General features: G+C 52.0%; 1 protein-coding gene across 1 annotated transcript in view; it reads left to right on the top strand.

Moving 5' to 3' along the window:
* The window catches only part of spg11 (SPG11 vesicle trafficking associated, spatacsin), a 19141-nt gene extending 4559 nt beyond the window's left edge, over positions 1 to 14582 (top strand). Inside the window, exons 11-40 of the mRNA XM_087844236.1 lie at positions 28 to 204; positions 569 to 640; positions 744 to 871; positions 2926 to 3134; positions 3201 to 3396; positions 3584 to 3787; positions 3946 to 4052; positions 4137 to 4282; positions 4363 to 4527; positions 4607 to 4673; positions 5019 to 5181; positions 5288 to 5496; positions 5732 to 5840; positions 6040 to 6199; positions 6318 to 6596; positions 6722 to 6922; positions 7037 to 7144; positions 7331 to 7496; positions 7578 to 7792; positions 7906 to 8641; positions 9855 to 10000; positions 10107 to 10311; positions 10415 to 10555; positions 10949 to 11082; positions 12191 to 12310; positions 12860 to 13028; positions 13133 to 13209; positions 13332 to 13487; positions 13674 to 13825; positions 13899 to 14582. Coding sequence (XP_087700362.1) covers positions 28 to 204; positions 569 to 640; positions 744 to 871; positions 2926 to 3134; positions 3201 to 3396; positions 3584 to 3787; positions 3946 to 4052; positions 4137 to 4282; positions 4363 to 4527; positions 4607 to 4673; positions 5019 to 5181; positions 5288 to 5496; positions 5732 to 5840; positions 6040 to 6199; positions 6318 to 6596; positions 6722 to 6922; positions 7037 to 7144; positions 7331 to 7496; positions 7578 to 7792; positions 7906 to 8641; positions 9855 to 10000; positions 10107 to 10311; positions 10415 to 10555; positions 10949 to 11082; positions 12191 to 12310; positions 12860 to 13028; positions 13133 to 13209; positions 13332 to 13487; positions 13674 to 13825; positions 13899 to 14073 — 5292 coding nt within the window. The 3' untranslated portion in view covers positions 14074 to 14582. The remainder of the gene's footprint in view (positions 1 to 27; positions 205 to 568; positions 641 to 743; positions 872 to 2925; positions 3135 to 3200; positions 3397 to 3583; positions 3788 to 3945; positions 4053 to 4136; positions 4283 to 4362; positions 4528 to 4606; positions 4674 to 5018; positions 5182 to 5287; positions 5497 to 5731; positions 5841 to 6039; positions 6200 to 6317; positions 6597 to 6721; positions 6923 to 7036; positions 7145 to 7330; positions 7497 to 7577; positions 7793 to 7905; positions 8642 to 9854; positions 10001 to 10106; positions 10312 to 10414; positions 10556 to 10948; positions 11083 to 12190; positions 12311 to 12859; positions 13029 to 13132; positions 13210 to 13331; positions 13488 to 13673; positions 13826 to 13898) is intronic.

Genomic DNA, 14582 nt, shown 5'->3' with positions numbered 1-14582 from the left:
AAGTGTTGTTCTGTGTTCATGCTGCAGGAAGTGGTCCATCAGTCCATCCTGACCAATCAGATCCCCAGAGCTCAGGTAGTCCTGCGGAGGCAGAACCGGCCCGAACGTCGCCTGCCGGCTCTGAGGAGGGAGGGTCTGCGGCAAGTTTCCTCCTGCCTGCGACGCCGAGACCTGCGGACCGCCAACACGCTCCTCGCCAACATGGTGAGAGCAGCTGACATCACACACGTTCAACTACAGGTTATCAGGAAAAGAGCAAAGACGAGCCTCAGGAGAGAAGTAAAGACAAAAGTACCGATTTTTTACCTCCTGTTCGATCAAACACGACCAACGTTTCTAATAATGTGGCCGCAGGTGTCGGAGTAAAGCCTGTGGGCCAGTTTATCTGGGATCTGTGTGATGTCACAGAGACTCTGAGTCCACAGCCTGGACCCCGGCTCTGCGAGCTGACTCGTCGATCCTTTTCGACGTAGCTCGGCGTGTGAGCCGGCGCCGGGATGGGTGTGGCAGCTCTGTTCTTTAAAGGAGACAGAGCGTCGAGGCTGAGCGTCTGTGTTTGGGTTTTCAGGGTTTCAGTGTGAAGCAGCAGCTCCACCTTATCTGCCTCCACACGGATGACAAGGAGCTGAGGCAGCTGATGGTGAGTGCGGCGTGTTTTACTTTGAAACTTGCTCCCCGTTTGTTTCTGTGAATGTTTAGGGTCGTCCCCACCCGACCTCTGAACTGTTCTTACTTGAGCACAGGTGGAGGAGCTGTCCAGTCGGAGTTACTTCCCAGAGGAAGAGAAGGAGAGCGTTGAGTTCATCGGGGAGATGGAGAAGCTGGGGTCGCGGCCGGCTGTCCGCTGCACAGGAAGTGCCTCGCATCAAGGGTAAACAGCTGCTTGCTGAATCCACAGAGCTCCACCAATCAGAGTGGCTCTCTGTCACGCTGCAGACGTGTTCCTGTCTCTTTATGCACCGCCCACCCAAACACCTGCTTCTTTCTGATTGGTCAGCTTCTGGTAGTCTGCTGCACAGATGTTACGGCTTTTTCAGGGTCATAGGTGACACCTGGGTAAGACGTGTAAGGGCTCCATCCTACAGGTGGGACTAATGTGAGGAATTTTTCCACAGTCTGTGATTTGACCGTGGTCACGCTGAAAGTTTCTGCTCAGCTTCATCAGTAAAAACAGCCGCGCTGGCTGATGGGCTTCATCACACCAGTCATCATAAAGCAGTAAAATATTACAAACACTGTGAACACATTTATGGAAAATCCGGTCTGAATATTCCTCGTGTAGATGCATAAACTATAAATGAAAAATGCCACATTCCCCGTCAGCCAATCAGCTGGTTTTAAAGCTTCATGTTTAACCGCCATGTTTGTTTGTGGAGCCAGCAGACTGTGCTAATCTGTGACATCCAATCACAATGCTATAATTTCACTGGACAGTCTGTTGGTACGGTAACCTCACAGCAGCCATATTATTGGTCAGGTAGTTGCATTATAAATGCTCTGACTCTGCTTCCTCCCACCGTGGTTATGAAGGACAGCCTCCTGTTTCATCTTACAAACATCCCCATCCTGCTCTCAGCTGCTTTGTTTCGGCTCTGTTCCTGTTTTTGTTACCTGCCCTCCGCCTCCTCTGAACTAGGGGTGGGCGATAGAAACGATATAAATTTGGCCAACGATAGAGATTTTCACTATACCGCTCTATCGCGATAGCGCATGTTGATGATGTCATCAAGCTGCGCCTGTTTTGGTCGAAAGCATCACAGCGGCTACAACCATTATCATCTACAAATTATGGCGACAGTCATAGTAAAGAGTAAACTGCGCTTCCTCCACTTCCGTAACATTGATTCATTAATGTTGAATTCTCTGCAGCTGCTCTGTTCCCATGTTGTTGCAGTATATTAATAACTAACCTCGTATTGTGGATGAATGATCTCAGTTGTTCTCCTGACGGAAGTTTGGCCCGTGTACAGCATCCTGCTATGCGATTGCATTTGTCCCTGACCACCAGAATCCCTCACATTAACTTTTATCGAGTGGAAAAAATGTTGGCGTTCATCCTCCAGCTTCACTGTGCTAATGTTATGCTAACATAGCTGTGCCGCTAGCAATCACGTAGCACAACATTATATACCAGCTAGCCCAACTTCAGTAACCCTGCAAACGTCACTGCTGTTTAGTTTTCTGTCTTCATTTATGTTGGAAGTGACAGCAGAGCTGTACGTTTGAATTAGTTTCAAAAATCTCTCAGTCAGAACATGGTATGAAATGTTTAGGTGGAAGCTAGCGAGCTAACTTCCTGTTAGCTAACTTCCTGTTAACTTCTAACTCCGTTAAATTTAATAAATTCTGTTTTCATGGATGTTAAACTTAATTGTTACACCCGATAAAGCAGCAACGCTGATGATTTAATTAAAGATGAAAGAATTTAGACCGTTTTTAACTCTCAGTGTTCGTTTGACTTTGGGACCTGAAGCAGACGGAGTTTAGGACCCAGATTACTCCGTGAAGCTCCTCACTACGGCAGCCGTAATGCTCTGACAATCCATCAAGCAGTGCAGCTTATCAAAGTTATACTAAAACATTTTTTAACAGATTTCTGCCAAAATCAGTTCGAGGTCAGTAAGCACAACCAGAATTCATACATAAGGCACACTCTCGATTTTTGAGAAAATTAAAGGATTTTAAGCCTTATAGTGTGGAAAATACATTATACAGAAGAAAATAATATACCGTATATATATCGTTACCGCACGTGCTTCAAATTCTATCACGATATGAATTTTAGGCCATATCTCCCAGCCCTCCTCTGAACCGTCTGAATTCTCTCTTTATCTCGTCTAACCCGCCCCTCGACTCGTCGACTCTTTCATGCATTCAGACGTTAAACCTCTGAGTAAACACAAACTCTTTGTTTTTGACTTTGAGAATCCAAAAACTTTCCGGGACCGTTCGGATGGCTCGTAAGGAGGGAGGCGGCGAGGAGGTTCTGAAAGAGCTGGAGGTGCAGAGGAGGCCTCGGAAAGACGAGGAGGAGGAGCGGGGGGGTCTCTGGAAGATACTGAGACTGGACTGGGTGAAGAACTGGGACCAGAGCTGCCGGACAGCCGTCCTCCTGTCCAGACTGCAGCACGCAGGTAGAACCCGGGTCGGGGTCAGATTCTAATAAGTCTGTTCAGCGTTAACCTCCTTTTCTCCGTTAGAGCTCAGAGCCTGTGACGCTTCAGTGTTGTGGCGCTATCTGACCGCCCTGCACGACCAGCGCCGCGTGGTCGACTGGATCCAGAATACGGAGACCTCTGGCGCCCCCCGGTGGCCGGACTTAACCCCAGAACTGGTGAACGACAGCACGGCCTGCAGCAGCTACATGAGGGAGAACATCCTGGACCTGCTGGCCAGGTAAACACAGGTGTTCATCACAGCTCCACTGTGAGCAGCGATGAGGTCACCAAACTCCGACGACAGACATGACCAGAAGCTCCCGTGTACACCGGGACACCGCACGCCCACCGTCTCCAGTTTAGCCTGATACCAACCAGCATATCAGCTGTGCGAGAAAATAACCACAGGGTTTTATTTCCCGCAGGAGAGGCGTGTTCATCCCGGACGAGCTGGCACACCTGGAGCAGCTGCTGTGGAGGTTGGCTCAGGGTGGAGGCGTGATGTCTTCGTCTCCTCCCATCCCTCAGTACCGCTCCCCCCTCGGGCTCGACCTCCACGGCGTCTTTATCACCTTCTGTCTGGAGCACAACCTTCAGTACCTGCTCTACACCTACCTGGAGCACTACAGGTGTGTGATATGATGTGGCCCCGCCCCTCCCTGAGCCTGCTTCCTGTTAAAAGGGAGTTTTTCCTTCCCGCTGTTGCCAAACTGTTCACTCATAGGGGGTCACATGACTGTGTTGTTGTTGTGATTTGGTGTAAACATTATGAGCCTCCTGTCCACAGACTGACCCCCAGAAACTGCTCCCTGCTGAGCAGTCAGAGCCTCTCTGAGCGGCAGCCCTGGTTCGAGATGCTGGTGCGGATCCAGGAGATTACCAGAGATCTGTCAGGTGGGAACTCTGCGCTCTCAGTTTGAGCGCGTTCCTCGTCCTCCTCGCTCCTCTCTTCATCTTTGTCCTCGTTCTCCGCTGCAGATCCAGGACTGGTGTTCCAGGCCAGTCTAACCAGTGCTCAGGTGTTATTACCTGGCAGCCAGGCGTCGCTCAGCAGTCTGCTGTTAGAGGGTCACAGTCTGCTCACTCTGGCCGCCATCATGTTCGCCCCCGGAGGAATTGACCAGGTAAACAGGAAGCTGCTGCTCTGTGTGGAAATAAAACCCTGACAGATGTTAAACACGAAGAAGTGTCGCCGTGCTTTCAGGTGATGGCTCAGGGTCAAAGGTCGGGCAGGTCAGAGAGGACGGTCGACCCGCAGCTGCTGAAGATGGCGCTGGCCCCACATCCCAAACTGAGGGCCGCCCTGTTCCCTGCCGTCCCCCGAGGAAACGGCCCGCCCTCCGACATCTCCGTGTACCACCTGCTGCAGGTAAACGCCCACCGTCACCTGCCAGCTCGTTAGCATTCACCTCGTTATCGTCGGTGTTCTGATTGGTGTTCCCTTCCAGTCCCTCCTCCCTCTGGACCCGTCCAGGCTGTTTGGCTGGCAGGCGGCAAACACCCTCAACTCCACAGGTAAGACCTGAACGCCAGCACGAAGGTGGTGACAGGAAGCCCCACCCCCAAAATCTGTGGTGAGAGTAGGAAGCAGGGAAAAGATGCCCTGCAGAGGGGGAGGAGCTTAGAGGAGGGGAGACAGGTCGTGGTGCATGCACCTGGGGTCAGACGTCCAAAGAGAGGAGAAGAAGAAAGTGCAGGTGGAGACGAGTGTCGGGGTGATGCAGCAGGAGTGAAAGGGAAGGTTTGAAGATGGCGGTGAGACCTGCTGTGGCGGTTTGGAGACGGCGGAGGATGAAGACGTTTGACGTGTTGTAAGATTTTAAATGTACACGTGGACGTGTTTGTGATGATTCTCCACAGAAACATCGGAGCTGCCTCACTTCTCCAGCGCTCACCTGGTCCAAAGGTTCGCTCTAAAAGAGAATCTGGACTATCTCTACTTCCTCCACCACGGTCGGCCATCTTTCGCCTACGCCACCTTCCTCGTCCAGCAGCTCAGCGGCAGCGGGGACGTCAGGCTAACGTGAGTACCGCACGCTCATTTCAGAGCTTCTGTGAGGAAAGTGTAACGGTGCGAGGACGCCACACAGGAACGTCCTTCTGCTAAGTGTCAGCGTCGTGTGTTCCAGGCTGCAGGAGGCCTCGCGGCGAGCGTCCAGGTCGGCCCTGCAGCGTTTCAATGTGCCGTCTGTGGCGTCGGCCGCCGTTTGTTTCTGCGAGCTGCTGGGAGTCTGCAGCCTCAAGCTGAGGGTCGACATCAGAGCCATGAACGCAATCCTGCAGCACTGGAACCAACGCAACACACACAGCAGCCCGACACAGCATCTGCACACTCTGGGTACACACACACACACACACACACACACACACACACACACACACACACACACAGTTGAGTTTAACCTGCAAAATGCTCACTGAGCAGGAAGGAAACTGAGGAGCGAACAGGAAGTAGCCCGATGCCTTCAAATGTGTAAAAGGCTGTAGTTTGAACTCACTGTGGCGCCTCTGCTGGACATTAGAGGAACTGCAGGTCTTTGCTTTTACATTTCCCCTCTGCTGTCTCATTGCAGTGTCTAAAGGTGTGAAACTGGTGGAGGCGGAGCCTGGAGCAGCAGAGGAGCTGATTGGTTACCTGGAAGCTGCAGTAGCAGACAGTTTGGAGCAGAGAGGCATCAGCAGGTCAGCCCCGCCTCGTTTTAGCGTGACGTGCTCTGCAGCTCGGAAATGTCTGAAATAGACTTTTATTGTGTTATTGAAGTTTTTTTTTAAACAGGAAGTACAAGGCTTGCTTCCTGTTTTTGTGTAAAGGTTGAACGGGCACTTCATATACCTTAAACACAGGCTGAGGTGTGTGTGTGTGTGTGTGTGTGTGTGTCAGGTCGTCGTACGAGGCGGCTCAGGAGTGGGCGCTGGCCGTTCAGTTCTGTCAGCTCCACGACCTGCAGCTGAGCTCCGTTTACCCCGCCCACTGTGCCCATGACGGACAGTTCATCCACTTCCTGTTATTTGTCCAACTGCACAACTTCCCGCCTCAGCAGGTACACACACACACACACACACACACACACACACACACACACACACACGCAGCAGTACCCTCTGCAGGTTCATAAACATTAATCTCTCTCAAATATCGACGTCTGCTTCTTCCTCCAGGTGAGGTCGCTGGCGGCTCAGTTTGGCCCCACCCTCCAGGCCCACCTGAGCTTGGCATTTCAGGACCTGCAGGTTTACTGTAAGAAGAGCTGCGACTCTGATGAGCAGCATTCGGTTCTGAGAACTGAGGAGGCAGTGTCGGGGAGCCCGGAGCGCCCCGGGGAGATGTTCCAGGCGCTCCTGCAGAGCCAGGAGGAGCCGGCACCCTGCAGATACCTCCTGCAGGAGGCGCTGGTGCAGCGCTGCCCCACGCTGGCGGTACTGGCTGCCTGCATGCAGGTAAGGGAGCGAAACACACCCAGCGATCCTTTCCAGTTATATTCAAAGTTACAGGCTCAGCTCAGGTAGAGCAGGTCGTTTGCTCCTCTGTGATACCGCAGCATGTTTAAACCTGATGTTTTCAGGGAGCAGAGCTGCTGCCGTGCCTTTGTGTGTGGGTGCTGACCTCTGTCGATGATGTCACCGCCGAGGAAGCCACCTCCCACCTGGCTCAGGCGCCGCAGCATCACGAATGGACCGTGCACGACCTTTCCATCATCTGGAAGACGCTCCTGGGCCGGAGCCTCGCGAGGCCCCTCCTGCGAGGCTTCGAGCTCTTCCAGAAGGTAAGAACACGTCTCGGTCACCGTTCGTCTGACCGCTGCGGTCGTGGTCGACGTTCAACACTTCGTCGCGTCAGCTTGAAACACAAACTTGCTGTTTTTCTGTCTGACTCGCAGGACTGTCCTCTGGTGTTGGTGCTCAGGATGTTTGAGCTTTGCTGCGACTTCAGAAACTTCGCCGAGGCCAAGTCGAAGCTGCTGGACTTCCAACGGACCCTCATCGCTGTGAGTCCGACTGCTCCAGTGCCCGACACAAAAGACAAACACAGACCTTCCTCATCAGTCCGTCCTTTAGTTCACCTGAACGCTTGTTTTTCCTCATCATCTGTTAGCGATCACGAGAACTGAGCTTCTGTTTTTAACTCAAGCAGAAACTTTTCCTCTGTCTAATCTGCCTCTCTCCTTACGTAGCTGAGAAACGGTGGTCCTGCGCCCCCTGGTGGCCTCCCCCTGCAGTGGGTTGAGAGCCAGGCCTCGGTGCTGCTCCTCACGATGCTGCAGCGCTGCTCCTCGCAGTACGACATCCACCGGCTGCTGCAGCTCCTCGCCGACGTCGACAAACTCCTCAAATCCAACGGTGAGCTGTGCCCGACGGTCTGCAGCTGCCCGCTGCATCAACTCTCTGGAAGAAGTTTCTCATTTTCTTTTTCATTTGAAGGTCCAGATTTCAGGAAGCTGAACCAGCTGAGTCAGCTGCTTCAGGGGTCAGAGGTCAGCATATCTCCCAGGCTCCTGCAGAGCAGTTCTCCCTCCGTCCAGCAGGAGGAGTTCCAGGCAACCGTAGACGCTCTGCAAGCGAGGGGGTGCTACAGCCGGGCGCGGCAGGTGGCGCAGCTGGCCGGCCTGCCCGTGCACCGCCTGCTGCTCAGCCAGGTGACCCGCCTGCACACGGCCGGCTTCCACACTCGGTCTTCTTCGTGCACGCTTTAAAATCAGTCATTCATCTGTGACGTCTCAAAAAGTGATTTCCCTCTGCTCTCCTTCAGCTCCTCCAGGAGGTGAGCTCTCAGAGGTCCAAGCGGCAGTGGGGCAGATTCGAGACCCGCGTCGGCTTCTGGAAGAAATGTCACGAGCAGCTGGAGGCCGACGGCACCGATCCAGACCCGGCCTCCCAGTTCTTCCTGTCGCAGGCTGAGGTCGGCGCTCCAGGGTCTCCGGAGGCTCCGGAGGACCTGCTGGACATCCAGGAGCACTGCCTGCTGCTCGGGCTCGCCGCCCACTGGCTCTCCCGGATCGCCCCGGCTCCCGTGGACAAACTGGAGAGCCTGGAGAAAGAGCAGTGGCTCAGCCGGATCCGCAAACGCATCCTTACCGTCGCCATGGAGAAGGAGAGTGTCTTTAACCTGCCGCCGCCGGCCGCCAGCCCTGAAATGAACACGCACAAGGCGCTGATGAAGGAGTTCTCCTTCTCCAACATAACTCAGCTGAACGCCGAGGGGTACCTCGGGCTGGAGGGACTGCCCGGCCCCTCCGACGAGCAGGAGGAGCCTAACGCCGAGTCGGCGCTGAGTCCAGAGGAGAGGAGCGTTCTGGCCGCTCTGATTGGTCAGCTGTTAGACGACGGCAGCATCCACGAAGCCAGCCGGGTGTGCCGTTATTTCTCCCTGTACCACCCGGACGTGTGGCTGGTGCTGCGCTGCCGAGGCCTGGCGTCCGGAGAGCTGAGCGACGAACCGCAGGAGGACGGCGCCGAAGCTCCCGCGAGGGCAAGCCTCACGAGCTGTAAGTGACCTCTGACCTTCAGTTCACATAAGAGCACATATCCTCCTCAGAACTTCCAGGAAACTGATTTTTATTGAAGCTTTTGATGCTGAATATTTATTTTTAACGACTCGTGTAATAGGACAACATCGTCCATCGTCTCCCATCTGTCCAAGTCTTTGTCTTTGGGGTCAGCAGTAACAGGAAGCACCCACGCGACCCTCTCCCAGCTTAGTAATGTTGTGTTTCTGTCCTGGGTCTGTGCTGGCGCTCCTCCTGGGTGGACACGCCCCAAAAACACCTGACCTTCATCCAGGACACACATTGGTCAGATCCCCGAACCACCTCCGCTGCCTCCTTTCACTGTGGAGCAACGGCAGCTCCACTTCCTGCTTCTGTCTGTGGCGTCGTCCTTTCAGCTCATGGCTGCAGGTCATGAACGTGCAGTCGGAAGTCATCGCTTGATGAAGAAAAGGCCGAGATGAGATCCCGAGGCCACCGAACTCAACGACCTTTGACCTTTAACGGCCATGAGAAATCCTCTCCATCCTTGTGTTGTCCTCGGGATTCCCATACACTTGTTTGCCGTACACCTCGGGGTCATGTTTGACCCGAGGACGACACCAGGGTTAAAATCTATTCAATTCAATTTTATTTATATAGCAACAAATCACAACAAAAGTCGCCTCAAGGCGCTTCATAGATACAGAGAAAAACCCAACAATCATATGACCCCCTATGAGCAGCACTTTGGCGACAGTGGGAAGGAAAAACTCCCTTTTAACAGGAAGAAACCTCCAGCAGAACCAGGCTCAGGGAGGGGCGGGGCCATCTGCTGTGATTGGTTGGGGTGAGAGAAGGAAGACAGGATAAAGACATGCTGTGGAAGAGAGACAGAGGTTAATAACAGATATGATTCAATGCAGAGGTCTATTAACACATAGTGAGTGAGAAAGGTGACTGGAAAGGAAAAACTCAATGCATCATGGGAATCCCCGGCAGCCTACGTCTATTGCAGCATAACTAAGGGAGGATTCAGGGTCACCTGGTCCAGCCCTAACTATATGCTTTAGCAAAAAGGAAAGTTTTTTGCTAAAATCTGAGACGAGTCTGTGGCAGAGCAGCTTATAAATGTAGGACTCAGGCAGCCGTTTGCTGGGCAGAAACTGTTTTTAATCCAGTAATTACAGTTTCGCTTCCCGTCATCGATGAGTATGAATGCCATCTTTTCCAGCTCCCTCAGTCAGCAGCCTGTCCTCCTTCGTGATGCTCCCCCTCCCCGAAGATGAGGTCGCCGTCCAGCTCCAGAAACTGGTGGATCAGTGTCGCCATGGCAACAACTACTGCAAACAAGTCCTCAGCCTCTACCAGCTCTGCAAGGTAACTAACCGGCTGATTTGATAACGTTCCTGCAGAAGCGTCTGCTCTGCTTGTTTCTTTCTAAACCTGTGTGAAGTTCACCGGAGCGTCCCTCCCGTCTCCTCAGGAGCTGCAGTGCTCCTTCAGCAGCGTCTGCGGGGAGGAGCCCTGCTCGGTGCTGGAGAAGCTGCTGCTGTCCGAGCAGCCGGAGCGCTTCAGGAAGGCTCGGGCCTTCGTCAAAGCTCAGGGTCTGTCTGCGGACGCCGTGGCTGAGCTCATTTCCTCCGCTATGGTTCAGGCACTGCTGGCCTCCAGCCAGGAGCTGCATCCAGGTGAGAGAGCGCGTCTCAGGTTTGAAACGTTCTCCAATGTTAGGCCTCAGTATCCAGGTAATGTGTGTGTGTGTGTGTGTGTGTGTGTGTGTGTGTGTGTTAGTGGTGGAAAAGCACATTTTCAGACCGTTGGAGGGCAGGGACGCGCTGGTGCAGCTGATCAAACTGTGTGACGACCCGAACCTGGTGGGACTCAAACTGCTGGAGCACCTCAACTCTGTTCCTCTGAGGGACCTGAACTGCAGTACGACAAACACACACACAAATACACCTCTAGTGTAAATGTTTTGTTGTGTTCTGCTGCCCCCAAGAGGCCACAAAGCAAATGAACAGAAGCAGGAAATGTTCTTGATTTAAATGTTTACCTTGTTAAGGCGTCGTCCTGTCATGCACACTAATGCACAGTATGCAAACCCACGCTCTCACATTTACACACGTACTCGTAAACAGTGACAAAGTATAAAAGCTTCACATGACAAACTGTGATAATAAAACTGTGGGATGAGTTTTGCACATTCAGATGAGTCTGATCAGGATGCTTCAAGTTCTTCCATTTCCAGCTGGGAGGTGGCTTTACGAGGCTCGCCGTCTTATTTTGAAAAGAACCGAAAGCCCCCTTCCTTTTTGTCTCCTGTAGTTGTGGAGCTGCTGATCATGGCGCACGACTGTTTCAGTCTCACCTGCAACATGGAGGGGATCGTGAGAGTGCTCCAAGCCGCCCGTCACCTCAGCCACACCTACCTGGCTCCAGGAGGGCACCACCGCCTGCTGGTGAGACCCGAACACAGACCCACACCCCGCTGTCACCCTTCATGCTCGTGCTGCTGCATGCATGTTAACCCTTTAAGACCTACCATAGAACCAAGTCCGCCAGAGCTTATATTATATGTTTACATGCTGTGGAGCCATTTTTGGGAGCATTTCAAGTTGCTATACATCAATACAACCATTACAGCCCAGATTTTAATAATATGTCTGCATTAAGTGCATAGTAATTACATACATTGCAAAAAAGTGCAATAAACTACAAAAAATTGAAAATCGCTTTTGTTTTTTTACATATATTTCTAGTTAGAGAAATTTAAGAGGCTTATCCCTCAAAACTGTAAATACAAAAAAGTTGCACAAAATAGTTTCCCACCACAGGAAATTTATTTTGAGTGTCTTCATAGTTTTATTTTTGAAATACACCAATTTTTATATACTGCAGGAAAAACAAAAATAAATATTATTGTGCAGATTTGCAAAAAAGCAGCATATGCATCAAAATAAACTATTTCCAGCAGTGCAATATGAGTCCTAAGCATCCCAGAAACCACACAGAAAGTCATAAAGTCAAAGATAACTTTTAAAAACACCAGTATAGGCTCATGAGGCCCTGATGGTAAAAAACTACATTTCCACAAAAATGACGTCACTTCCGGTTTCGGGCATGCGATAGTTCGCACTGATGGACGTAGGAAGTGTTACAAACAGCTGATCGGATCGGCAAAGCGTGTTTCTGGAAAATTATGTTTTTGTTGCTGCAAGTGCTTTTTATGCAGTTTTTGCAAAACTATATGTGGAAGGAAACTGTGACCGAGGACAAGCTGATGGCATAAGATGTAAGTACAACTCCTCCGGTTTCATATGCAAAAACAATTATTGTGCTAGCTCACGTGGTTGCAGAGCTACCGGGATTTAAAAATAGTTACGCAACACAGAGCGTGCTGCTCTGACCGGCTTTAAAGGGTTAACTACTGCGTCGTAGCGTCCCGGTGTGTACATGTCGTGGATAGTTTCTACTCAGTTACTTGGTTCAAAGTTGGATTACAGACGAAAAAAGGTAAACGTTTTCCTGTGCGTGTGCGTGTGTGTGTGTGTGTGTGTGTGTGTGCAGGTCCGTCTGCTGACAGGTATCGGCAGGTATAACGAGATGACGTACGTCTTCGATCTGCTGCATCAGAACCACTGCTTCGAGATGCTGCTGAGGAAGAAGGTGGACACAGACAGAGGACAGGTCAACACACACACACAGAGATTTGCTGCTGAGACGAGCGAGTCTGCACACGAGTGAGAGCCAATCAAGAGCCTGACCTGTTAAACCAATCAGCAGAGATCAAGAATCTGCTGAGCTTCAGCTCATTGATGACTTTAGTAAGAGCTGTTCCTGTGCTCTGATTGGTTCTCAACCCTCACTGGTTTAAGGACCTCGGAAAGAAAAGCGTCTGGACTTTACGTTTCCTTGGAGACGTTTCATCCGAGAAGCTGGACAGAGAAACCGTCCCAGATTTAATCCCTGTGGAAACTTAAAGAAGTCCGGACGCTTTTTCTCTCCGGGCTCCTCAGACTGCGATGAGCGGGATGAGAAGCTTCACAGACGACCCTGACTGACCTCACTGTGAGGGCGGAGAGGAAAGAGTAGAAATATGTCTGTGATAACTAATTACTGATGATTCTGCCTGATTGTGAGACGTGAGAGAAACAGGACTGCAGAGAGCTGTTGGATGGGGAAACATCCTGCAGCGCGTCCATAAGTCGAGTAAACTCACGCTCGCTCTCGCTGCAGAGCTCCGGTCTGAAGTCGGCTCTGCTGGACTACATAAAGCGCTGCCTCCCCGCAGACAGCGAGAAGTACAACATGGTGGCCCTGTGCTTCACCATGAGGAGGGAGATCGGAGAAAACCACGAAATAGCCGCCAGGACGCAGCTGAAGATGATCGAGTCTCAGGCCTGGGGTGAGCGAGCGCCGCCAAGAGCCGGCCGACGCCCAAAACTCACCGAAGCCTCCACGATTGGTTCTTTCCTCTGGTCTGATCCCATCTCACTTCCTGTGTTTCAGTCATCACGCCGGAGCTGAAGAGCTCATTGGTCAAAGTGCTGGGTCTGCTGAAGGACGCGGCGGAGAGCTTCTCCAAGGTACCCGAGCTCCGCCCACAGCTTCCTGTTCCTGTCTTTAACGTCCTGACTGTGTGTGTGTGTGCGTGTGTGTGTGCGTGTGTGTGTGTGTGTGTGTGTGTGTGTGTGTGTGTGTGTGTCAGGATTCGTGCGTGCGTCAGGCGACTCGCTGCATCCACACAGCCAAGCTGGTCGCTCTTCAGCTCCACTTCCTGAATCAGGGATCAGACCTGCGCATCATCAACCTGCGACCTGCTGAGCTGCTGAGCGCCGCCATGGCGCTGCCGCGGTGCTACCAGGTGAGTTCCCGTTGTCCTTCCACAAACCTCCACCTGTCTGAAGAAGCAACTCGATCACTTCTTGAAGCTGATTGGTTGGAAGCAGGGCGCTGTGACGCTGTGACGAAGGTTCCCGGTACTCGGGAGGTGGTTCTAATGTTGCGTACGATGGGCGGAGCCGCCATGACGGTGTTTCCTGTGTCTCAGGTGTTCGTGGTGTCGGAGGCGTACGGCTACAGTCCGGACTGGGCGGAGATTCTGTACCAGAAGGTCGTCCTGCACGGAGACTTTGGTTACCTGGAAGAGCTCAAACGCCACCGCCCGCTCACCTCCGCCCTGTTTGAGGACATTTTCAAAAAGTAAGACTCACACACAGAAAAACGACCTGACAACAGCCAAAATGTGACGTGGACTGACCTGTGTGTGTTTCAGGCTGGACGGCGCTCCCGGCAGCGTCACCTCCAACGTCAAGCGCCTGCTGACTTACTGCGACGACGTGTACAGCCGCTACAGGCTGGCGTACCAGCAGAACCTGCACGACATCACCAAGATGCTGCTGCAGGACGCCAAGACGTCGAGCTACCTGAGCGACAGGCTGGGCAGCTGATCGTTACCTGGCCGCAGCGTCACCGTGATCAATAACCGCCAACGACAGGAAACACTGTGGATGTACAGAATGTGTTAGTAGAAGAATGATGGATGATTTCTTTCTCACTGGGTGACCAGGATGTAGTTTTCTGCCTCAAAAGCTCATCGGTGGTTAAATAAGCACAAAGTCTTTGTAGAAACACATGAAACATTAAACATGCTCTTTCAACTACTTTGGGTTTTTCCTGTAACTCCAGCGCGTCCGTGTTCAGATAAATCCTCGACTTTCACTCACACATCTTGCAGACTTTCACTACACTCAACTAAAAATGCTCCAGCAGCATAAACACAGTGTTTTCATTACAGCCTCCTCTGCCACCATCGGCTTTTGGAGCCTCGACCTGACCTGAAAATAATTGGAAAAAAAGCACTTTGCTGCTAAAAAATGAAAAGTAGATATTTGCAAAATTCTGCCTAAATATGTATTTTACCTGGTTAATGTGTGTGGCGGGGCGTGGTCTGCAGCGC

Source organism: Neolamprologus brichardi, chromosome 7 (genome assembly GCF_056152115.1).
Source record: "Neolamprologus brichardi isolate AB-2024 chromosome 7, ASM5615211v1, whole genome shotgun sequence".
Classification (NCBI taxonomy): domain Eukaryota; kingdom Metazoa; phylum Chordata; class Actinopteri; order Cichliformes; family Cichlidae; genus Neolamprologus; species Neolamprologus brichardi.
Note: the sequence above shows the minus strand (reverse complement) of the source record. Positions and strands in the feature narration are given on the sequence as shown.